Source organism: Aquarana catesbeiana, linkage group LG01 (genome assembly GCF_042186555.1).
Source record: "Aquarana catesbeiana isolate 2022-GZ linkage group LG01, ASM4218655v1, whole genome shotgun sequence".
NCBI classification, from domain to species: domain Eukaryota; kingdom Metazoa; phylum Chordata; class Amphibia; order Anura; family Ranidae; genus Aquarana; species Aquarana catesbeiana.
The window spans coordinates 479,584,346-479,608,906 of NC_133324.1; the positions used below are offsets into that span (position 1 = coordinate 479,584,346).

Sequence of the window (24,561 nt, forward strand, 5' to 3'; positions counted from 1 at the left end):
AACTTCCTGTGCTGTCCACCTCTGCAGAACTTGTGAACCCCATCATTTATCAGCTACTTTAATTCAACTCTGTGAACCACTGAACACCTCCCTCGATGTTATGGAGATATGTGGTCCTAACACACTTCCTGTCCAAGAGTGACAGTTCTGCTCCTAAATAAATACAGTATAGTGAGATCATTGTCAACCTAGGACAGGAATTATATTACTGGCAGGTAGGGATGGGCGAACAGTTCGGCCCGAGCACAAGTTCGGGCCGAACTTTGGTTGTTCGGGATGTTCGGCGAACACCGAACAATATGCGATGTTCGGGGCAAATTCGAAAGCCGCCAGAACACCTTTAAAGTCTATGGGACACTAACATCAAAAATCAAAAGTGCTAATTTTAAAGGCTAATATGCAAGTTATTGTCATAAAAAGTGTTTGGGGACCTAGGTCCTGCCCCAGGGGACATGTGTCAATGCAAAAAAATGTTTTAAAAACTGCAGTTTTTTTGGCAGTGATTTTTTTAATACTTAAAGTGAAACAGTAAAAATGAAATATTTCTTTAAATATCCTGGTGGGTGTCTATAGTATACCTGTAAAGTAGTGGCGCATTTTCCTGTGTTTAGAACAGTACCACAGCAAAATTACATTTTTAATGGAAAAATTGTCATTTAAAACTGACCGCGGCTGTAATGAATTGTCGGGTCTTGTTAATATAGGTAAAACTCATTGAAAAAAAGGGCATGGGATCCCCCCCAGTCCATTACCAGGCCCTTTGGGTCTGGCATGAATATTAAGGGGAACCCCAAACCAAAAATGAAAAAAATGCGTGGGGGTCCCCCCAAAATCCATACCAGGCCCTTCAATTCTGGTATGGAAATTAAGGGGAACCCTGCGCCAAATTAAAAAAAAAATGGCGTAGGGGTCCTCCCCATCGGGTCTGGTATGGTTTTTAAGGGGAACCCTGCGGCATAATAAAAAAAATGGAGTAGGGGTCACCCCAAAATTCATACCAGACCCTTACTCAAGCGTGCAGCCTGGTAGGCCGCAGGAAAAGAGGGGGGGACCCTTGCCCGGTGGTTGTGGGGGTATGCGGGCGGGGGGCTTATCAGAATCAGGAAGCCTCCTTTCACAAGGAGACCCCCAGATCCCACCCCCCCCTATGTGAATTGGTAACAGGGTACATTGTACCCCTACCATTTCACCAAAAAAAGTGTCAAGAATGGTAAAGACAAGAGACCGCTTGGGACAAGTCCTCTTATTAAAAAATAAAAAAACAAAAATGTCTAGCGATGTAAATTCACCCTGCCCGACGGACCGAAAAAAAAAAAAGCCGCAACAGTTCCGCCTCCATGGGAGGCTCCCACCGAGTGACGCTTCTTCTGGGTGACAGCTGTTATATAGCTGAGGGCAGGGTCACCCGTTTACGTCACCGACGCCACGGGGGCTTTTTTTAAAAATTTGGCGCAGGGTTCCCCTCAATTTCCATACCAGACCTGAAGGGCCTGGTATGGATTTTGGGGGGACCCCCACGCAATTTTTTTTTTAAATTTTGGTTCTGGGTTCCCCTTAATATTCATACCAGACCCAAAGGGCCTGGTAATGGACTGGGGGGGATCCCATGCCCTTTTTTTAATGAGTTTTATCTATATTGCCGAGATCCGACAATTCATTAAAGCCGCAATCAGTTTTAAATGACAATTTCTCCTTTTAGAAATGTCATTTTGCTGTGGTACTGTTCTAAACATGGGAAAATGCACCACTTTACAGGCATACTATAGACACCCCTCAGGTACACTATTTAAAGGAATATTTAATTTTTATTGTTTCACTTTAAGCATTAACCACTTCAGCCCCGGAAGGATTTACCCCCTTCCTGACCAGAGCACTTTTTACAATTTGGCACTGTGTCGCTTTAACTGCTAATTGCGCGGTCATGCAATGCTGTACCCAAACGAAATTTGCGTCCTTTTCTTCCCACAAATAGAGCTTTCTTTTGATGGAATTTGATCACCTCTGCCGTTTTTATTTTTTGCGCTATACACGGAAAAAGACCGAAAATTTTGAAAAAAAATGATATTTTCTACTTTTTGTTCTAAAAAAAATCCAATAAACTCAATTTTAGTCATACATTTAGGCCAAAATGTATTCGGCCACATGTCTTTGGTAAAAAAAATGTCAATAAGTGTATATTTATTGGTTTGCGCAAAAGTTATAGCGCCTACAAACTAGGGTACATTTTCTGGAATTTACACAGCCTTTAATGTATGACTGCCTATGTCGTTTCTTGAGGCGCTAAAATGGCAGGTCAGTACAAAACCCCCACAAATGACCCCATTTTGAAAAGTAGACACCCCAAGGAAATTGCTGAGAGGCATGTTGAGCCCATTGAATATTCATTTTTTTTGTCCCAAGTGATTGAATAATGACAAAAAAAAAAAAAAAAATTACAAAAAGTTGTCACTAAATGATATATTGCTCACACAGGCCATGGGCATATGTGGAATTGTACCCCAAAATACATTTAGCTGCTTCTCCTGAGTAAAGGGATACCACATGTGTGGGACTTTTTGGGAGCCTAGCCGCGTACGGGGCCCCGAAAACCAATCACTGCCTTCAGGATTTCTAAGGGCGTACATTTTTTATTTTACTCCTCACTACCTATCACAGTTTTGAAGGCCATAAAATGCCCAGATGGCATAAAACCCCCCAAATGACCCCATTTTGGAAAGTAGACACCCCAAGCTATTTGCTTTGAGGCATGTTGAGTCCATGGAATATTTTATATTTTGACACAAGTTGCGGGAAAGTGACAATTTTTTTTTTTTTTTGCACAAAGTTTCACCAAATGATATATTGCTCACACAGGCCATGGGCATATGTGGAATTGCACCCCAAAATACATTTAGCTGCTTCTCCTGAGTATGGGGATACCACATGTGTGGGACTTTTTAGGAGCCTAGCCGCGTACGGGGCCCCGCCTTCAGGATTTCTAAGGGTGTAAATTTTTGATTTCACTCTTCACTGCCTATCACAGTTTCGGAGGCCATGGAATGCCCAGGTGGCACAAACACCCCCCAAATGACCCCCATTTTGGAAAGTAGACACCCCAAGCTATTTGCTGGGAGGCATGGTTGAGTATTTTGCAGCTCTCATTTGTTTTTGAAAATAAAGAAAGACAAGAAAAACATTTTTTTTTTCTTTTTTCAATTTTCAAAACTTTGCAAAATACTCACTATACCTCTCAGCAAATAGCTTGGAGTGTCTACTTTCCAAAATGGGGTCATTTGGGGGTTTTTTTTGCCACCTGGGCATTCCATGGCCTCCGAAACTGTGATAGGCAGTGAAGAGTGAAATCAAAAATTTACGCCCTTAGAAAGCCTGAAGGCGGTGCTTGGTTTTCGGGGTCCCGTGCGCGGCTAGGCTCCCAAAAAGTCCCACACATGTGGTATCCCCATGCTCAGCAGAAGCAACAGAATGTATTTTGGGGTGTAATTTCACATATTCCTATGGCATGTTTGAGCAATATATCATTTAGTGACAACTTTGTGCAAAAAAAAAAAATTGTCTCTTTCCCGCAACTTGTGTCACAATATAAAATATTCCATGGACTCGACATGACTCTCAGCAAATAGCTTGGGGTGTCTACTTTCCAAAATGGTCATTTGGGGGGGTTTTGAACTGTCCTGGCATTTTATGCACAACATTTAGAAGCTTATGTCACACATCACCCACTCTTCTAACCACTTGAAGACAAAGCCCTTTCTGACACTTTTTGATTACATGAAAAAATAATTTTTTTTTGCAAGAAAATTACTTTGAACCCCCACACATTATATATATTTTTTAAAGCAAATGCTCTACAGATTAAAATGGTGGGTGTTTCATTTTTTTTTCACACAGTATTTGCGCAGCGATTTTTCAAACGCATTTTTTGGGGAAAAAACACACTTTTTAAAATTTTAATGCACTAAAACACACTATATTGCCCAAATGTTTGATGAAATAAAAAAGATAATCTTAGGCCGAGTACATGGATACCAAACATGACATGCTTTAAAATTGCGCACAAACGTGCAGTGGCGACAAACTAAATACATTTTTAAAAGCCTTTAAAAGCCTTTACAGGTTACCACTTTAGATTTACAGAGGAGGTCTACTGCTAAAATTACTGCCCTCGATCTGACCTTCACGGTGATACCTCACGTGCATGGTGCAATTGCTGTTTACATTTGACGCCACACCGACACTTGCGTTCGCCTTAGCGCGAGAGCAGGGGGGACAGGGGTGCTTTTTTTTTTTTTTTTTTTTCTTTATTATTTTTTTGCTTTTTTATCTTATTTTTAAACTGTTCCTTTAATTTTTTTTAAAAATCATTTTTATTGTTATCTCAGGGAATGTAAATATCCCCTATGATAGCAATAGGTACTGACAGGTACTTTTTTTTGAAAAAATTGGGGTCTATTAGACCCTAGATTTCTCCTCTGCCCTCAAAGCATCTGACCACACCAAGATTGGTGTGATAAAATGCTTTCCCAATTTCCCAATGGCGCTGTTTACATCCGGCGAAATCTAAGTCATAAAATGCTCGTAGCTCCCGGTTTCTTAGGCCATAGAGATGTTTGGAGCCACTCTGGTCTCTGATCAGCTCTATGGTCAGATGGCTGAATCACCGGCTGCATTCTCAGGTTCCCTGTTGAGACAGGAGAGCCAGAGAAAAACATGGAAGACGGTGGGGGGGGGGCATTCCCTCCCACTGCTTGTAAAAGCAGTCTAGAGGCTAATTAGCCGCTAGGATTGCTTTTACATTAAAGCCGACCGCTGGCTGAAAAGAATGATACCAAGATGATACCTAAACCTGCAGGCATCATTCTGGTATAACCACTCAAAGTCGTGAATGGCGTACCTGAAGACAAAAAAATGGTTAACAATAAAGCACAGTAAACGGTAAAGTATAAAAAATTGCATACCTGAAAAGCAAACATGGTAAAACATAATAACAATAACAATAAAACATTGCAGAATAGAATACAGTAAAAAAGAGCAGAACAATAGAGAGAGAATAGAGAGAGAGAGAACAATAAAACGACACCTTTTTTTTTTTATTTTATATTTTTGTTTTTGTTTTTATTTTTATTTTTTTACACTTTTTTTTGTAACTGTAACTTTTATAACTGTAACCGGTTCCAGGTTCGGGTCTCTCAAAATGCGATGGCATCTTGGGAGACCCTGTGAAAGTGCGCCTAGTCTGTGCAATGCTGTACCCTACGCTAATATTCAAAATAAAAAAAAAATAAAAAACTAGTGTATGGTAGCGTTCAAAACATTCACCAATGCAAAGACCAGGATTGTCAGGACAGGAGGGACAATAATAGCGGGTGTCACGCCTATATCTGCGCTGGTGACGGGGGGTGATCAAGGGGTTAAAACTTGGTTAGGGGGGTATCCTAGACCTACAGGGGGCTAATACTAACTGCCCTACCACTTCTAACTGTCACAAACTGACACCATGCAGTAATCATAAAAAAAAAAAAAAATACTGCTTGGTGTCAGTGTGACGGGGGGGAGCGGTGATTGGGGGGTGATCGGGGGTGTAAAGTGTGCCTGGCATGTTCTACTGTGTGTGTGTGTTGTGTTGTGCACTCACATGTCTTTTGGCCTCGGCGCCGGAACGGAAACTGCCAAGCCGAGGAGAGATGACATCACATCCTCTGCGTACTACACAGAGGCAGGCAGGGGATGATTGTCATTGGCTGGGAGCGATCGCGAGGGGGGGCACGATCGGATGGCCTCCCCCCTCATCTCTAAACGCTCCCAGACCAAAGCCGACCGCCGCTGGCACCGGGGGGAGGGGGGGGCCTCTCGGACCCCCCGCCCGCGGGAGGCAGATCACGTATGGGTACATGATTCTGCCTGCCCGTGCCATTCTGCCGACGTATATCGGCGTGAGGCGGTCGGCAAGTGGTTAAAAAAGTCACTGCTCCCGAAAAAACGGACGTTTTTTAAAAAAAAATGTTTGCATTGATACATGTCCCCTGGGGCAGGACCCAGGCCCCCAAACACTTTTTATGATAATAACTTGCATATAAGCCTTTAAAATGAGCACTTTTGATTTTTCATGTTCGTGTCCCATAGACTTTAACGGTGTTCGTGTGTTCTTCCGAATTTTTTGCCTGTTCGGATGTTCTGGTGCAAACCGAACCGGGGGGGGTGTTCGGCTCATCCTTACTGGCAGGCAGTGTTAACCACTTCAGCCCCGGAAGAATTTTAGCCCCTTCCTGACCAGTGCGTTTTTTGCAATTCGGCACTGCGTCGCTTTAACTGACAATTGCGCGGTCGTGCGACGTGGCTCCCAAACAAAATTGACGTCCTTTTTTCCCACAAATAGAGCTTTCTTTTGGTGGTATTTGATCACCTCTGCGGCTTTTATTTTTTGCGCTATAAACAAAAAAATAGCGACAATTTTGAAAAAAACGCATTATTTTTTACTTTTTGCTATAATAAATATCCCCAAAAAATAATTTAAAAAACATTTTTTTTCCTCAGTTTAGGCCGATACGTATTCTTCTACATATTTTTGGTAAAAAAAAATCGCAATAAGCGTTTATTGATTGGTTTTCGCAAAAGTTATAGCGTTTACAAAATCGGGGATAGTTTTATGGCATTTTTATTAATAATTATTTTTACTAGTAATGGCGGCGATCAGCGATTTTTATTGTGACTGTGACATTATGGCGGACACATCAGACACATTTTTGGGACCATTGTCATTTATACAGCAATCAGTGCTATAAAAATGCACTGATTCCTGTGTAAATGACACTGGCAGTGAAGGGGTTAACCATTAGGGGGCGGGGAGGGGTTAAGTCAGTACTAGGGAGTGTTTTCTAACTGTAGGGGGGATGGGCTAGCTGTGACACGTCACTGATCTCTGCTCCTGATGACAGGGAGCAGAGATCAGTTACACTGTCACTAGGCAGAACGGGGAGATGCTGTTTACATCAGCATCTCCCCATTCGTCCTCTCCGTGAGGCGATCGAGTCCGTGGGACCAGCGACCCGACTCACGGAGTTCCTGGCCGGCGCGCGCACCACGGGCGGCGCGCACGCAATGGCACGGCGGGAAATTCAGTGGGACTTGCCTGTACGCCCATTTGCCCAGCCGTGCCATTCTGCCGATGTACATTGGCGTGCGCTGGTCGGGAAGTGGTTAATTTCATCAACAAAAATATTTTGATCGATGAAGTTAACACTATTTAGTCTACAAAAATATGACTAAAACAATTCAGATGACTAAAACTAAAATGGCATTTTAGTCAAAAGACACTGACTAAAACTAAAATGAAATTTGACATAAAAATTAACACTGCACTACCACATAAGAATAAGTAGGGGCATCTACTAAGCTGCTGAAAGAAAACAAAAATTAAGAAAAAGGCTTTTCTTATTTTTTTTCTTAATATTTATTGTTGGTAATATATTTAGGTAATATGTGCAATGAGTGGCATTACAGCCAATAGAGTTTACAGTTTTTTGTAGTTTTTTATATTTTAGTTGCACTTCTGTTTGTCAAAAAGCAATATTTTGGTTTATGAAACTTGTTTTTTTTTATAAAGACAATAAACTGTATATCGCAACAGCTAAATCTGTGTCTGTAGTGCATGTTCAAACTTTAATACCCTAAATAATAACCTGTTATTAGATTTTTGCTCCAGGAGTATATAATGAGTTTGGCAATTCTAGAGAAACGCTTAAACAATGCATTCTTATATTGTAAGCTCTAACAAGCAGGGCCCTCTGATTCCTACTGTATTAAAGTGTATTGTATTTGTACTGTCTACCCTCAAGTTGTAAAGGGCTGCGTAAACTGTTGGTGCTATATAAATCCTGTATATTAATAATAATTACAATTTAACTAAACTCATTAGATTTTAATCAACTAAAATGTACTGGAGATTTTAGTTGACTAAAATATGACTAAAATATGACTAAAATGGCATTTTAGTCAAAAGACTATGACTAAAAGTAAATCAAAATTTGACGTAAAAATTAACAATGCTGGCAGGATCACAGGGTGAAAACTAGGGTAAAGAAAAACCCAAGAAAAACTACTAATGTTGCCAGCATTTATAAGGACAAAGTAAACTGCACAATATAAAAATGTTCTTTTTGGGTTTATTGTAGATACATTTTAATTCATAATTTTTCAGAGCGAGATGTTGGAAGACACATGATAAAAGAGGCTAGCCTTTTCCACAGATATGAGATGTACTGGATAGAAAAGCTGCAAGTACAGACCCTGTAACTAATGCATTTTGAAAGTAATTACATTGTAGACGTAAGGTTACTTTTCTGAAGGAAACCTTCCACTTGTGTATAGCTAATGCTTTACTGGTTCCTCAAGCATGTTTTGAGGTGCACTATAATCCATCTTCTATTAGCAGCAGTTACGTTACTGGTTTCATTTATAGGGCACTCAATTTGATGGAGGCTTTCAGCATGCTGGCCTATTGAAGCTCATTAGATAGACATTGTGGCATGTCAATCTGCTCCATAATATCTGGGGTCATGGACATAAGAGTGCTGTAGATCTCTTATCTAAATGTATTAAATTATTTGTCTCTTGAAACATAAAATTGAAGGGATGTTATCAACAATTGACAAAACCACAGCGGAAAATCCTAATTTTATTTAATTTCATGTATTCTGCCAATAGGAAGGAAAAAAAGCAATATATTGCTTGGTAACGTTAGATTTTGGGTAACTGTCACTTCTATTTCCTAGCAGTTTGTGGTTCAAAAACCTGTGGTTTGTAATTTTTATTCCAAAACATGTCTTATTTAAATTTTCACACATCAAGCTGATATATGTGACAAATATAAAACAGGCTGTACATTGGGCTTTGCAAAACAAAACGAGTACTATAAAAGCACCACTCTATCCTACTGTCTCCTCCTTAATCAAATTATTTTTTATTGCAAAGTTTAAATTTTTTACAAACAGATGTGGAAAAAAACAAGGAGACAACACCAAGAACACAAAGCAATAGGGGGGAAAAGCGAACTTAGGACTTTAAATGGGACGCAAGGGAAAGTTTGCGCCCCCATCCATTGATTAGGGATGGAGGTGCTCATGACTGTAGCCCATTGCTCTCTTATGGCGGATTCCTACCGGGTCCGGCCATAATTCAGCATGCTTGATATGGAACGTTCTTTGCACTTGCAGTTCACATACTTTGATCTTTTACTACTTTATATATATTTTTTTTTTTTTTTTTTACTCCCTGTGGCCAGACTGGGTCTGTGTGACTCATTGTCGGTGGGTGGGCAGATGTCCTGTCTCCCGGGAGCTGCGATGCATGCTGGTGTCCGCCCTCCTACCTCCCCTCCACAGGGTTGGGGGTGAGTGGCTGGGCGGATCTTTCCACCTTGCATTGGCTCCACGCCCCCGGCAATGTGCATGTGACCTCCTTGGTTGGGCGTCGCACACACAGACGTCCGGTATATCAGCTGGGCTGACATGTGGTGAGCTTCTCTGGCGTTCGCCGAGGTTTTGCTCCACTGTGTCGTGCCTGCGTGTCGCTGAGGGGGAGCTGACGTTCAATGCTGGGGCTGCATCTCACTCCCTGCTTCATGGTATTCAGAGATGGTACTGATACAACCTATGCAACCCTGATCCTCTCCCATCTATGTGGCTTCAAACATCACATGCAATTTTCAAGGTAATCTTCCAGGTGCTTTTTTCAGTCACCTTGGTGATATCTGCAGCTTATATCATCTCGTTTTTTGTTACTTGTATCATCACAGATACATTTTATATATTTCCTACATTATAGAAGTCCCCTACATTGCAGGGTGTTGGTGTGCGCAGTCCGGTGTTCCTCGTTGAGGTCCCCCTCTCAGCTCCCGGGCCAGGCTCCATTGACCAATTTTCAGATGTTTTTTACTTCACATGACTTTTATCTTGCTTGGGGGATTAAGATGCATAATTGTACCTACCCATGTCCTATGGTTGTACATACATAGATTTATTGTCTATATGCGATTTTTTATGTTTAAGTTTATGTATGCAATGCGTTTTTATGCCATGTTGATCATTGGTCCTTAATAAACATACATATGTTTGCACCTCTGTGAGTGTGACTGGGCTGCATCATGCGCACCTCATTCAAAGTCCTAACCTTCCCCCCTCTTTTTCATGATATTAAGGATGGGGGCGCAAACTTTCCCTTGCGTCCCATTTAAAGTTCTAAGTTCGCTTTTCCCCCCTATTAGTCAAGCCAAGTTCCTTTTTTACTGGTTATACACGTATTTCCTATTAAGCACTCTAATATAAACTTTTTTTGCAATATTTTTTTTCTAACAGGAAACTCTAAGGCAAAACTAATTAAAAATGAATAGCCCAATAAAACATAAAATAAAAGCTTTATTTGCTGCAATACTCACCTTCAATCTGGAGCTGCCATCTGCTGTACTACTTTTCCACCATGACTAGATGTCTTCATTTGTCCAGGTTGAATTACAGCCAACATCATTTAATCCACTTCATCTAGACCAAGTGGACATGGCATGCCCCCAGCTTGCAAGAGAACGTTAGAGAAGCAGCACAGTGATTCGCTCATCTCTCTGGCATTCTGCTTTCTCTTTTTTTCTTTCTTCAGTGGCATCCCAGCAGACTAATGCCTCGTACACATGATCGGACATTCCGACAACAAAATCCATGTTTTTTTTTTCTGACGGATGTTGGCTCAAACTTGTCTTGCATACACACGGTCACGCAAAGTTGGTTGAAAATTCCGAACGTCAAGAACGCGGTGACATACAACACATACGACGAGCCGAGAAAAATTAAGTTCAATAGCCAATGCTGCTCTTCTGCTTGATTCTGAGCATGCGTGGCACTTTGTGCATCGGAATTGTGTACACACGATCGGAATTTACGCAAACGGATTTTGTTGTCGGAAAATTTGAGAACCAGATCTCAAATTTTGTGCAACGGAAATTCCGATGGAAACTGTCCGATGGAGCCTACACACGGTCGGAATTTCTGACAAAAGGCTCCCATCGAACCTTTTCCGTCGGAACATCTGACCGTGTGTACGGGGCATAAGAGAACACGCGTATATTGCAGTTCAAACTATTGATTTTGTGTTGTGGTGCCCGTCTTGCAAAAAATGGTGCATTTCAGATTTTTTGTACTTTTTGGTGCGTTGAAAGGCAGTTCATATGAGTAGGCTGCCCTAATATGCGTGCTGTAGGTCAACACACCAGGACACCTCTGTGTAAATGGGCCCTGAAGGATGTTGGGAAAACTCTTTTCATTCCAAAAATGTAAAAAAAAAAATCCTGGCCACTGAAAAGGGATTGTATATGCTAGGGAAAAACATCCTTTTTTTCAAGATGTCCACCTATACTAGGACTGATATACTTTATACTGCTGCCATTAGCCAGCAATAGGTGGAAGTGCCTATTTAAAGTGGTTGTAAACCCAGATGAAAAAAAAATAGCTCATTATGAAATACTTGCCTTAGAACGCTGCTGTTGCAGCGGTCCCGGCACACCGCTGTGACCGGCTACATGTCATCCCGGAGTTATTTCCGGGTTCACAGGCTACAGCACTGTGATTGGCCGGAGCCGCAATAACTTCACTCCCACGCATGCGTGCGGGAGCCGCGGGTAATGGCACAGCAGCTGAAAAACCTGCACGAGCGAGCACAGTTTAGGAGATATTCACTGTATCCGCATGTTCTGACATCATCAGCACATGCGGATACAGTGAATATCTCCTAAACTGTGCAAGTTTAGGAGAAATTCACAGTACCTACAGGTAAGCCTTATTATAGGCTTACCTGTAGGTAAAAGTGGTTATACAGGCTTTACAACCACTTTAAGCACTAAGAAACCGTTTACATGCAAATGATACATTTTCTAAACTGCTTGTGTTTTGTTATTTAAAAGTAAATGCTAAGCAGATATAAATAATTATTTTAACAATTTTGTGTTGGGAAAAAAACCCATTAAGTTCATGTAAATACCTGAATTTGACGTGGTTTTAGTCTCTTTATGCTTAGTTGAGCAGCTATCAGACTAAAAGAAGGAAGCGCAGCAAAAGGCAGGGCCAAGTTTTCTACTAGGCCACATTGGCCATGGACGTGGGTGCCATTGCCACAGGGGAAGCAACAAGTCTAGAGTTAAAGCAGTATTAAACCTAAAAACAAACATTTATTATATTGCAGCTTGCCAGTTCTTAGGTGTGATGGATACATTAGTTTCCTTTTTTATTTTCCTTTGGTGATCAGGCCATAAAGTGTTTTTCAACAGAACAAGCTCTCCTGCAGATGTAGCAGTTACAGGTTTGAGACAAACCACTTACCACTGACAGGTTTGCTTACAATGATCAGTTTGCATTTATTTATGTAAAACCTTTATCCCAAAATCGCTGTAACTGATTATAAAGTATGAGCTAGAGTTGGCTATAATTTGCAAGCGTATCTAAATCTGCTAGTAGATCTAACACTGCCCTCCCCCCAGACTGACAATGCTGCTGTCTAAAGGTGCCCGCTGAGCACAATCAGAGTGGGAGCACTCTGATACAGGAGGTGTGTTATTGGCCAGATCACCAGGTAAAAACAGAGGCAAAAAAGCCTAAAGAACTAAACAAATGCAGCCACCACATCTAATGGTAAGCTGCAGTGTAATACATTTTTGGTTTTAGGTTAAATACCAATTAATGTAAATGTTCTAGATCCTGCTCAGTGGTCTGTACGATTGGCAGTACATAAGGAGGAGACATGTCTGAATGGGTACCTGCGGAGTAGTAATGTCCCATTGTTTTTTTTCCCCCATCTATCACACCCATTCTGGAAGGAGATTGAAAAAATTCAGAGAGGAAGCTTTAAATACCTCTGCCCCCTGCATTTACCAGTATCCAGTGCCCCCAGCCCATCTTAGCCCTACAGCTTCCCAGAACCCTCCAGAGCAGGTTTGCCAACCTCCTATGACTTTTTTTTTTTTTACTGATGTAGCGCCCTGGGGTTTAGTCAGGGAGCTCCTCACCAAATTCCTTGTCAGGAGTAGCTACTGCAGTTAATTGTTAGAGATCTATTGATTTCTCCTTAAGTTTGGCCTTGTTGCACTCTTCTCTTCTACCATTAGGTGGTCGGGAACTTGGTGGTACTAGATATAAGAAGGGCAACCCAAGGTCAGGTTATGGGTATATGGGATATCTCGGCCAATGGGCAGGGGTTTTCTTCAATTTCTTGGCCTGCTGGGAGAGCCTATATATTCGAGTGGAGTCAGGTGATCTATGTTCTGTGCCATCCAGACCGCTGTCTGCGTGGACATGTGTTGTACGCCCTGGGCTGCTAGGCCGGAGATTGGGCCTATCTCGAGGGGCATCTGGCTACCAGGCTGTGTGAGGGGCCTATCCAGAAGTAAGAGTGCAGCGCAGGGTTGGGACTGCAGCTTGCAGTCCAGCCAACAGTGACGGTTCTGCCGGCCGGAGAACCTGTCGTGGTCGGAGATAGAAGGGAAGCTGTTGCCACTAAGGGACCAGCCACCTTTACCAGGGACCACAGTGAGTAACTGAAGTAAGTACTGAAGCAATATTCTTACCGAACGGGCACGGTGGAGAAATGGGGAAACTTCAGGCGGTAATCAAGTCAGGGACCCAACCAGCGGAGGTAGCGCTTGCAGAGCAGCCTTGTGTGTCAAGCTAGTCAGCAGGGGTGAAGCTTGAAAAGTATTTGGGACCCAGCAGGGAAGCGTAGGTGACACTTGAGAGAAATACCACCGCAAAATCCTTGAGGAGCTCACGGGATTCAGAGTCAGTGAATCATAGTCTAGTGTAGGGATCTTCAAACTTCGGCCCTCCAGCTGTTGCAGAACTGCAAGTCCCAGGAGGCATAGAAAAACTCTGACATTCACAGACATGAGTAGACATGATGGGAATTGTAGTTCCTGAACAACTGGAGGGCCATAGTTTGAGGACCCCTGGTCTAGAGAGAGACTAAGAGCTCAAGGGGCTGAAGAGCTACACGTGGACATTGCAGTGAAGCTGAGATAACTGTTGAACTTTGTGTTAGGAACTGTTAGATACTGTTGCCATAGGAGACTGCAAACCTGCACGTGCAGAAGTGGCACCTTGCGGGTGCCTTTCCCTGTACGGCTGTCCTGTTGAAGTCTTGGAGTCTGCCAATTGAAATTGTAACTACTGAAGGGTGTCCTGGCCCTAACCCTCTTTCCCTTGCAAAATATAGAAAGGACTGTTAAAAGAAATAAAACCACTTTTGCAGCCAAGAAGTGTCTGGTGCCCAATGATTTTCACCATCTTTGCAACCACTATGCCTCACAACCCACCACAAATTGAAGGATGTCGGCTATCTTTGGCCTTGGAGGTCCTCATTAGACCAAAAGAGGTAAAAGACCTTGCTACACTGACAAAACTACTAACCGAGCACATTTTTTACTGACATCCTAACATATCTCAGGAACTCCTATTACAAATCAGCATAAATAATGTTTAATCTGTGCAAACAGTATGTAAAAGAAAGAAACACCTACAACAAGTAAACTGCCTTACTTTTTGGACTAAAAAAATTTACAAATCTGTGTGACTAAAATTGAGTGGGGGAGGGGGTGGTTTTATAGTCATGTTCGGCAGGTGAGTCTGGAGAACAAACTAGGCTTCACTTCACAGTGTATGACTTGCAATGTTTTACTTTTTTCTCCCCTATGTTTTAGACAGAATTCAACTGGGTGTACACGGCAGAGCGTGTCAGGCTAAAAGAAGTCCTATCGACGGTGTCAGTGGGAATAAAATAAGCCTATTGTTTGTGTTGGTAATAAAATAAGCTTCATCTTTGTGTCAGTGGGAGTAATCTAAGTCCTAATAATGATGTCGCTGGGAGAAAGAAAAATAAGTCTCATTGTTGGTGTCGGGTACATAAAAAAACAATTTAATGATGGCATTTTATGCTGCACTAATATTATAACACGCAATCTGGCCCACAATATTAAAATGAGTGGGCAAAAAAGATTGTGTACTGTACGTGGCTTTCTTAATTCAGCTGGAATATAGCATTGCTAAACAATATATTAAAAAATATCAGTTGTGTAGTAAGCCCATTTACTTTGAGGGTGGTAATGAAAGGGAAGAAGAAAGAGCTTGCAAATTCACCAATGTGATTTTGTTATGGGTGGATCACAAGCAAAACAGGCATATACTGACAGAGAAATTTTGCCTTATTTTAATAGACTATCTGTAAATACAAACAGCAGTATCGCCCCCTGAAAGACTGACAGAGACTGCTTAGCTGCACTCTAATAGGGCGTACACACGGTCGGACTTTGTTTGGACATTCCGACAACAAAATCCTAGGATTTTTTCCGACGGATGTTGGCTCAAACTTGTCTTGCATACACACGGTCACACAAAGTTGGCGGAAAATCCGATCGTTCTAAACGTGGTGACGTAAAACATGTACGTTGGGACTATAAACGGGGCAGTGGCCAATAGCGTTCATCTCTTTATTTATTCTGAGCATGCGTGGCACTTTGTCCGTTGAATTTGTGTACACACGATCGGAATTTCCGACAACGGATTTTGTTGTCGGAAAATTTTATCTCCTGCTCTCCAACTTTGTGTGTCGGAAAATCTGATGGAAAATGTCCGATGGAGCCCACACACGGTCGGAATTTCCGACAACATGCTCCGATTGGACATTTTCCATCAGAAAATCCGACCGTGTGTACGGGGCATAAAAAGTGAGATAATGGGCAGATGTAAACCTAGCATTCTAGAAATGCTCACTTAATGTATATATATTTTTTTTTTGTCTGGCTGGCAATAACTGTGAGTTCTGTTGAGGAAGGTAGAAAAAAAACGCCATTTTTAGTGGAGATTAAACACTTCATGGGCTATAATATCAGTTCAAGAGAAATAAAAGATTTTTATGGCTAAATAATCATTATTATTTCCACTAAAAATTACGTTTTTTTTCTGCCTTCCTCAACAGAACTCACAGTTATTGACAGCCAGACTTGAATCTGTGTTGATAAAGGGGAAACTAATATTACATTCAAAATGCAACGAAAATTCATCATTTAACATGCATGCAAGGACATTTAATTGATCTGTAAAAAAAAAAAAACTTTATTATAAATAGTCATTTTTAATAGTAAAAAAATTAGAACATAACCCACAAAATGGAAAATACCACATACACTATGCTGTTGTGGACAAATCTTTGTGCATTTTAGTATAGTATGCTATGCTACTCCATTTTTACTTTCTGGATATCAGGGGAGTTCTCTATTCTCTGCTTCAAATTGTTCAAAGGAGCATCCCTGTTCTTTAAAAGAGAAGTATGGTTTTATGAAAAAACATTTATACTCACCTAGGTGGATGCAGTATCAATCCGATGCTGTATCTGTCCCCACCAACTCTGTAGTGAGAAATTAGTGATCAAACACCACTGATCGCTCAGTTCTCCCCCATCTGCTCTGAGCAGAGAGCCAGCAGGCTTCAGCTTCAACAATCACAGGAGTGCAGAACTAACTGCAGTACTGTGATCCATAGGAAAAGTATAGCCAAAATAGCTTTGGCTATAATTTTCCTTTTTAAGCTTCATGCACAGTGCCATACAGATTGCAGAGCTTACATCAATAATGTAACCAACCATCATTAACCAATGGAACTATGAAAAAAAAACCCCATACCTATCTTTAATGTCTTTATTGGTCAGTTAGCAAACTATGATTTACTTCTATGAATTGCAGTGGTGGGGTTATGTGTGTTCCCCCCCCCCCAACCGAACCCAGAAGTCCTTCACTTAACCCAAAATAACTTTTTAGGCACCTGCAGTGACGTGAGGTCAGAAGGAACCAGTGAGAACTGCAGGGGAAAATGTCCATTTCCCAGCTGACCAGTTTTAGTTATAGAAGTGTCATGGGTAGCAGAAAAGGTAAGTATTCAATCCCTTTATTACAGATATAAGCGTACTGTTAATTCTTATAGTACATGATTAGTTAATTTTAGGAGAGGCATTCTTCCCACTGGCCACCAATGTAAGTTGCAATCTTTCCTTTAACCTCCCAGAGAACATTTTAACAATGACCTCCAATGTAAAGGGAAACTATACTGACCACCACTATAAGGGGTCTAGAGTAAGAAAAAAGCCCCAAGGATATTGCGGATACAGGGAAAGGTAAGTAAAGGTATACCCATGAATAAAAAGTATATATATTTTATTAGTACAAAAATAGTAGTAAACAATACATAAATTGTCCTGTACAAAAATCACCTAAAAACAATATACAATAGAAACTGTAGGAAATGAAACAGCTACTAAACTGGAAAGGCACCACAGATCAAAAACATGAAGTTCGACTAGTGGGACATGTATGCCAGAAAACCCAACATGTTTCGGAGGGCAATTTTTATGTATATTTCCTTCTTCAGGGGTAAAAAATAGACATGCTGTCTCATTTCTAATTAGAAAAAAAGAGATATGTATAATCAATAAAGTGTATACTAATGTATATTTATAACAAACCAGTTGGTTTATGGCAACAAAGTGGTACATGTAAAATAAATAAGGTTGTCTATACTTACATAACAGTATTTATATTCTTATTTTACACACCAGTAGACATGGCGTCGGGACTTGGATCTTGCTTGACCCCATTTTCAAAGTATATTTATATTTAGAGAAAAGCACTCTCATATAATTGACAATGAAAGCTGAAAAGTCCGAACTAAGTCGGTATAATTGGGGCTTGTAGGTGCACCCAGGCAGTCCAACAATCCTCACGGGGATATCCCTAATGGATGGGGACGAACACCTAATGAGAAGATAGTAAAAAGCAATAAGCCTACATGCGCTGAAAGTATGGGGTTAAGTGAGCAAAACGGCATCACTGCCCCAAGGTAAAAATACATAGATGGCGGTGTTATGACTGTTATGTAAGTATAGACAACCTTATTTATTTTACATGTACCACTTTGTTGCCATAAACCAACTGGTTTGTTATAAATATACATTAATATACACTTTATTGATTATACATATCTCTTTTTTTCTAATTAGAAATGAGACAGCATGTCTATTTTTTACCCCTAAAGAAGGAAATATACATAAAAATTGCCCTCTGAAACATGTTGGGTTTTCTGGCATACATGTGCCACTAGTCGAACTTCATGTTTTTGATCTGTGGTGCCTTTCCAGTTTAGCAGCTGTTTCATTTCCTACTGTTTCTATTGTATATTGTTTTTAGGTGATTTTTGTACAGGACAATTTATGTATTGTTTACTACTATTTTTGTACCAATAAAATATATATAGGATGTGATACAAGGGGGTTGGGTTCCCCATATATCTCTGGTTGGTCTCCACTCCTTCCCCTCTTTTCTACCACTATAAGGGGGAACTTCACTGACCATCAATGTAAGGGGACACTTTTGCACTGACTTCCAATTTAAGGGGCCAATGAACACTAAGGAAGGGAGAACAAGGCTGACCTCTAAAGTAAGGGGTCATTTCTACACTGACCTCAAATGGAATTTGACACTTTTCTAGCTGACCAGCAATCACTTCTAATGTAAAGGGGTATTTTCCACTGACCACCAATGAAAGGGGGCATTTTCCATTGGCCTCCAATGTTATGGGACACTTTTTTACTGTTTATTTTTCGGCCATTATATTTGACATTTTATAAGCTCCAGATTACTACCACGCATTGCCCGGACTGCCTGGAGCTAGTGCATCGAGTTGTTTGATATTGCTTCCTCTCAATACAGCCCAGGTCACAGACTGAGTTGAAGTTGAGGACTGGTAATAGAGAAGGATAGCAGTCACTTACTTTACCCAAGGGCAGTATGCCTGTATTCTTTATGACCGGTCTCTTTCCTCAGCTTGGTGCATGTAGCAGGCTATAAAAAGAAGCAGTGCTCAGGAAATAAACACTACACTGACCCTGGGTAGTGCAAAGTGTATTATTTTATTTATAGACAGTTAAATGTCGGTTATTGATGAACAGGACTAGGGGGAACCAATCCTTGTTTTTTCTTAAAGGTGCAAATACCTTTGAGTCCTTTATTTTGACTTAAAGCATTTGTTACCCCAACACTTCATGATATGTGCCTGCTGTACCATGTACTTGTATGAGAAAGTCTCCTGTTCTCTTTGTATTGCTTCCTTTATGTGAAATCCCTGGTGTTCCTGTCATTCCCTCTGCTATCCTATTAAAAACTGACCACACTAAGCAGGATAACACATTGTGGTTTGTTCTCTAGCTATGCTGGAAAGTCAGTGTGCTCTCCTCCAATGATCAGACATGTCCTGACATGCCCGCTGCACAGACATTCACTGGGAAGCTCGGTGTACTGCTGCTTCTCCTCCTCCCCCAGCTCCTATGCAACTGAGAACAGAGGCAATGTGATCACTTCTAAAAAAGGGGAAAAAAGATATTTATAATTTTTTTTTTTTTTTTTTTATATCCATACAAATATATTTTGCCTTTCATTTCTATTTTAAATTGAATGCGTTGTTTTACAAGGAGAGCGTTTACAATTACTTTGTGTTCTAAAGAAGTATAAAAATAAGAAGGAAACCGCTCTGTACGGTTTGAGATTAAAAAAAAAAATCTAGACACAAATTTTATGCAATGTAAGCATTGAAAAACATGCCCGTTCACCGCACAGCATGGTTAAAAATGTCAGGTAAAAAACCTGGTCCAAACATTAACTTCAGTATGGTAGATATTGTGGCTAATTAACCCATATGTGCGCTTATCTGGGGAACAATATTGAATATATAATGATGCAGTTTATTTTACCAGAACTAGTTCTCCATCAGATGCAAAACGTATACCCACTTTTCCTTTTGAGTCTGTCAGATATTGTTGTTCCTGCATATGCACAGTATGAATGAAAGCCAGTTAGCTCAGGAAATTAGCTCAATCATTGCAGTCTTATATCAAAGCGTAACACACAATGATAACAGCATCTCATTAAATGCTGCTGATAATACTGTAGCAATAGCTCTTAGAGAGGCTGGACTAAGGAAGAATTCCTCATGATTATTATTGCTGCTTAAAGCTAAACTCCAGGCAAATGGCAATATACACAGGTTAAATACATATGTCGGAGCTGACAATGGATTTGTGTTACTGTTCATTCATTCCTGAGATTTAGAACATAGAACAACCCTGCCTGGCAATCCGTTTAGCAGCCTGATCTACGCAGCCTGGTGATGCGACAGTAGAACCATATACCTTTTCCTGTCCCGAGTTCCCTTCAAGTTCTGTCTCCACTCTCTTAAAGCCGAGCACAGGGCAGAAATGGTGTTCAGCTACTGAGAAATCGCCACTTAAAGAAGTCAGAAGAAGGGATCAGTACCCTTTGTTTCCCTTTGGAAAGACTGGTGGCCACTATTTCCCCAGCTACCAGTCTTTTAACATCCTCTCAGTAATTTAATTTTCAGTGAGCCGCTCGCTGTAGTGGGAGGACTCAGGAGTCTTAGACTACCTATCTGACCCTGCCCCATGATTACCTCACACTTTGACAGGTTAGGAGATGCCTGGGCTGTCTCCCCCTTTCCACTGTTGATGTAAGCCACATATCCACCCCATCCCACTCATCACAACTACAATTCCCATAGCATCATGGGAATTGTATTTACTCCCACACATTGAGTAGACCACAATTATCTACTCACCTTCAATCCTGCAACATTTTACCACCCCCTTGCAATCTCAGCTACAATATTATCCACTCCTCTTCTGCAATCTCAGCTAGCCCTCCTCCTCCTGCAATGTCAGCAAGCCACCCCACCATCCAGCACCCACTGTGCCTACACCCATTCTGTTTTCAATACCACTACAACTGTACTTCCCCTTAATCGCCACCCACTGCACAATTTACCACACCTGCAGTTGCCCCTTCTCTCAGCACACACCTCTCCTCTATGCCCCCTGCTTTCATCAACACTTGTACCCCTCCCCCATTACTCAGCATTAACTGTCCTTGCAACCGCTGTTTTCTGATCACCCACCACACCTGCGCCCTCTCATTCTTTACACTTACTGCACCTACAGAATAACACATTGCATGTAAGGTATATTGTCGGTTGCAACCGTCAAAATATAATTAACATTCAAGGGTAGTTTCTGATAAACATCCTATGATAAAGGATATATCAGTACAGGTAGCAATTTTTTAAACTCTAAAATACCAGTTATTTTCTGTAATCGTAATGCAAATTATCAGCAATCCAATATCTGGTATAAAACATAAAATAAAGTAAAAAAATTATATAAAAGTGTATATATATATATATATATATATATATATATATATATATATATATATATATATGTTAAAGAACTAAACCAAAGAGGTATATACTTCTTAAACCAATTGTGCTGTGCGCTGTCATCTCTCCAGTCCCCTGGAACTGTTTTCAATACCACTACAACTGTACTTCCCCTTTATCGCCACCCACTGCACAATTTACCACACCTGCAGTTGCCCCTTCTCTCAGCACACACCTCTCCTCTATGCCCCCTGCTTTCATCAACACTTGTACCCCTCCCCCATCACTCAGCATTAACTGTCCTTGCAACCGCTGTTTTCTGATCATCACCCACCACACCTGCGCCCTCTCATTCTTTACACTTACTGCACCTACAGACCCCTCATCCCCCACCATGTCTGAAGCCCCCCTTCTCCCACAATCCATCCCATACTGCCTCTCTGCACCCACCACCCCTGCAGCCCCCTTCTTTAAGCATTCACCTTGCCTGACCTCCCCATCTCTCAACCCCCTCCATGCTTGCACCTACTTTCACCAGCCACCGTGTCTGCGCTCCTTTTTCCACCGCTGCACCTGTATCCTGCCTCCCACCATTTCATCTGTGCTTGTTTCCCCCCATTCTTCTCTGGACTCCAAAACCACACTACTCTTTCGCTACTTCATCTTTGCTGCCCTCCATACTCACACACATTGTCCTAATTGTGCTTGCACACTTCCCCCTACTCTCGCCACCACACCTGCACTCTTTACCCCTCCACGCCTGCAGATCCTCCCTTACCAAATGACTCTAACTCTTCACTACCCTCTTCAACACTGCATGTGCAGGCCCCCTTCCCCTTCTACCACCACCTTGCCGTAGACACATATTTCACCCTGCATTGCACAAAGTGCTCCCTCAACCTCCTTCTGACTTCCACAGCTGCCCCCCCCCCATCACCACCATATGCACTCTTTTTCTAATCTACTTTACAGTAAACCTGTCTCCTAAAAAAACAAAACAAAAAAAAAACCCATCCATGCACAGTTATTAATACAAGGGTCACATAAGAGCAGAGTCAGCAACAAACCTAGACATTTTTACAAGTTTCGGTTCTTTCGGCCTTTCTCTTGATGTATGGTATCCCACAGTGTAGCAAAGCTCATGTCAGAACAAGTGGTGTTTTTTTTAGCTGTATGTCATAATGATTAAATAACATTTTGATGTAGATGATAGCATTGATACCCTGAACATGTAACTTACATGTTATTTCCAATATAGTATTCTTGCTATGATTTGCTTTCTCAGTTTAACAGAAAAAAGACCTACTCCCTATATTTCTATGTAGAGGAATGCACAGTGTTTAAGAAAGAGAAGATCAAATAAATAAGCAAATAGTACACTTCCCAACCAAGCAAAAATATTTAAATTCCTGGATTAGGAAGATGCCTGAAGAGATTGTTTCTCCAATCTCTCAAACTGACTTTAAATTACAGTACACAGAAAAGGTGATTGCACACACACCTAGGGGTTTCCTTGACATGCTTTTCTAATTTTTTAGCTCTAGACCACCTTTACTGATATCTCAGAATATTTTTTATTATTATTAATATTATTATATTTAATTTTGTGCTCCTATAATTGTGCATGCTATATTTTTTCTTGCAGTGGAAACCATATATTTCAAGGCTTGGCTGCTGGAATCGCAGTAAATGAAAACGGAAGAGGTCAAATTACAGGTATCATTCAATATTCACAAATCTATTATTGTCCCTAATAATTCATTATTTAAGCAATTTTCTTATTTTTTTTTATTACTTGTAGAAGTGTATCTATATAATAGTTTTGGAGATGCTACATTGTGACTGGCTGTAGTAGATCCGTTCTTGGAGTAATCTCAGCATAATAAACATATCTATAATATCTTTTTGTGTTCAGTTATCTTATATAATTTTGTTGCAATATATTTTTGGTGTGGTCTCTGTTGTAAGGTTCTGCAGAATGTTATTGCTATACAAATGAAAGCGAATAAGAAAATGGATTACTGAATATTCCAAATGCGTTGGAGCAGTTTCACAAGACCTGCATGCTGCATCTTTGATGCACTTTCAGAAAACGCTCCAAAAACACAGGACATAATAGATGTCTATGGGAAAACACGGGTAACCTGCATAAAAACTGCAGGTACACCCATGCCGCAACCAAACCACAGCACAGGAGTACAGAGGTCTCAAAAAACAAAAAAAAAAAAAAAAACATTGGCAGTTTCAGCCCAGCTCCAGCTTCACAACAAAAGTGATTGGCTGATACTGACTCAGATTTATTATGAAGCCTTTTGTTAACTTCTGTTCCCTGTTTGCCCATTGCAGTTGAAAAACTTGCAAGCAGCATCTAGCATCTTCCTCTTAGGAGCTTGCATGTCAGTGACACATCCCTTACATTTTGCCATGCAAGCAGCAATGTAACAGAGCAATTTTACATGTCAGCCATCAGCCCAGCCCACACTATGTCAAGAAACTTCCAAAAGCCCCAAGTGCTTTTGGAATTTTGTAGATGTAGGGTTTTATTTGCTAAAGGCAAATAGGTTGTGCACTTTGCAAGTGCACGTACACTAATGTTCCCCAGAGCTTAGTAAATGTGTTAAAGCTCTGCTGGTTTCCATCATCCTATCATGTGTAAGCAAAAACATTTTTTTTTTTCCATTTTCTTTGCACCCGATTGGGTATTCTATACAAAGTAAAGCTTTACCACATTTACAGTGCCTTGAAAAAGTATTCATACCACCTTCAAATATTCCACATTTTGTCATGTTACAACCAAAAACGTAAATGTATTTTATAGGGTTGTCCCGATATTGATACTAGTATCGGTCCCAATACTGAGTATTTGCATGAGTACTTGTACTTGTGCAAATGCTCCCGATGCCTAATCCGATACCTGGACACTCAGAAACAATCGGCACAGTGGCGGGGAAGTTATAATCACCGATCTCCCCGCATGGCTTTCAATAAAGCAGCTGAAAGCCACGGAGGGGAGAGGAGGAGAATCGCACAGGGAGATTGGTGATTATATTTTCCGCCGCACCAATTGTTCCTGAGTGTCCCTTGTATCCTTCTCCGGCTCCCCTCTGTGTTCTCCATGCGCTCCTCCAGTCCCCCCGTCCCGTTCCGCTCTGTGTGCTCCTCCGGTCCCCCCCCTAATCCTCCTTCGGTCCGCTCCCCCTCCGTGTGCTCTCCGGTCCCCCGTCCCTGACCTTTCAGGATGGAGAGCGGAGGAAGTAGCCGGTAA

General features: G+C 41.2%; 1 protein-coding gene across 1 annotated transcript in view; it reads left to right on the plus strand.

Annotated features, from left to right (window-relative positions):
* FBXO10 (F-box protein 10) overlaps positions 1-24,561 on the plus strand; it is a 180,210-nt gene that overhangs the window by 70,754 nt on the left and 84,895 nt on the right. Inside the window, exon 7 of the mRNA XM_073591559.1 lies at positions 22,942-23,012. Coding sequence (XP_073447660.1) covers positions 22,942-23,012 — 71 coding nt within the window. The remainder of the gene's footprint in view (positions 1-22,941; positions 23,013-24,561) is intronic.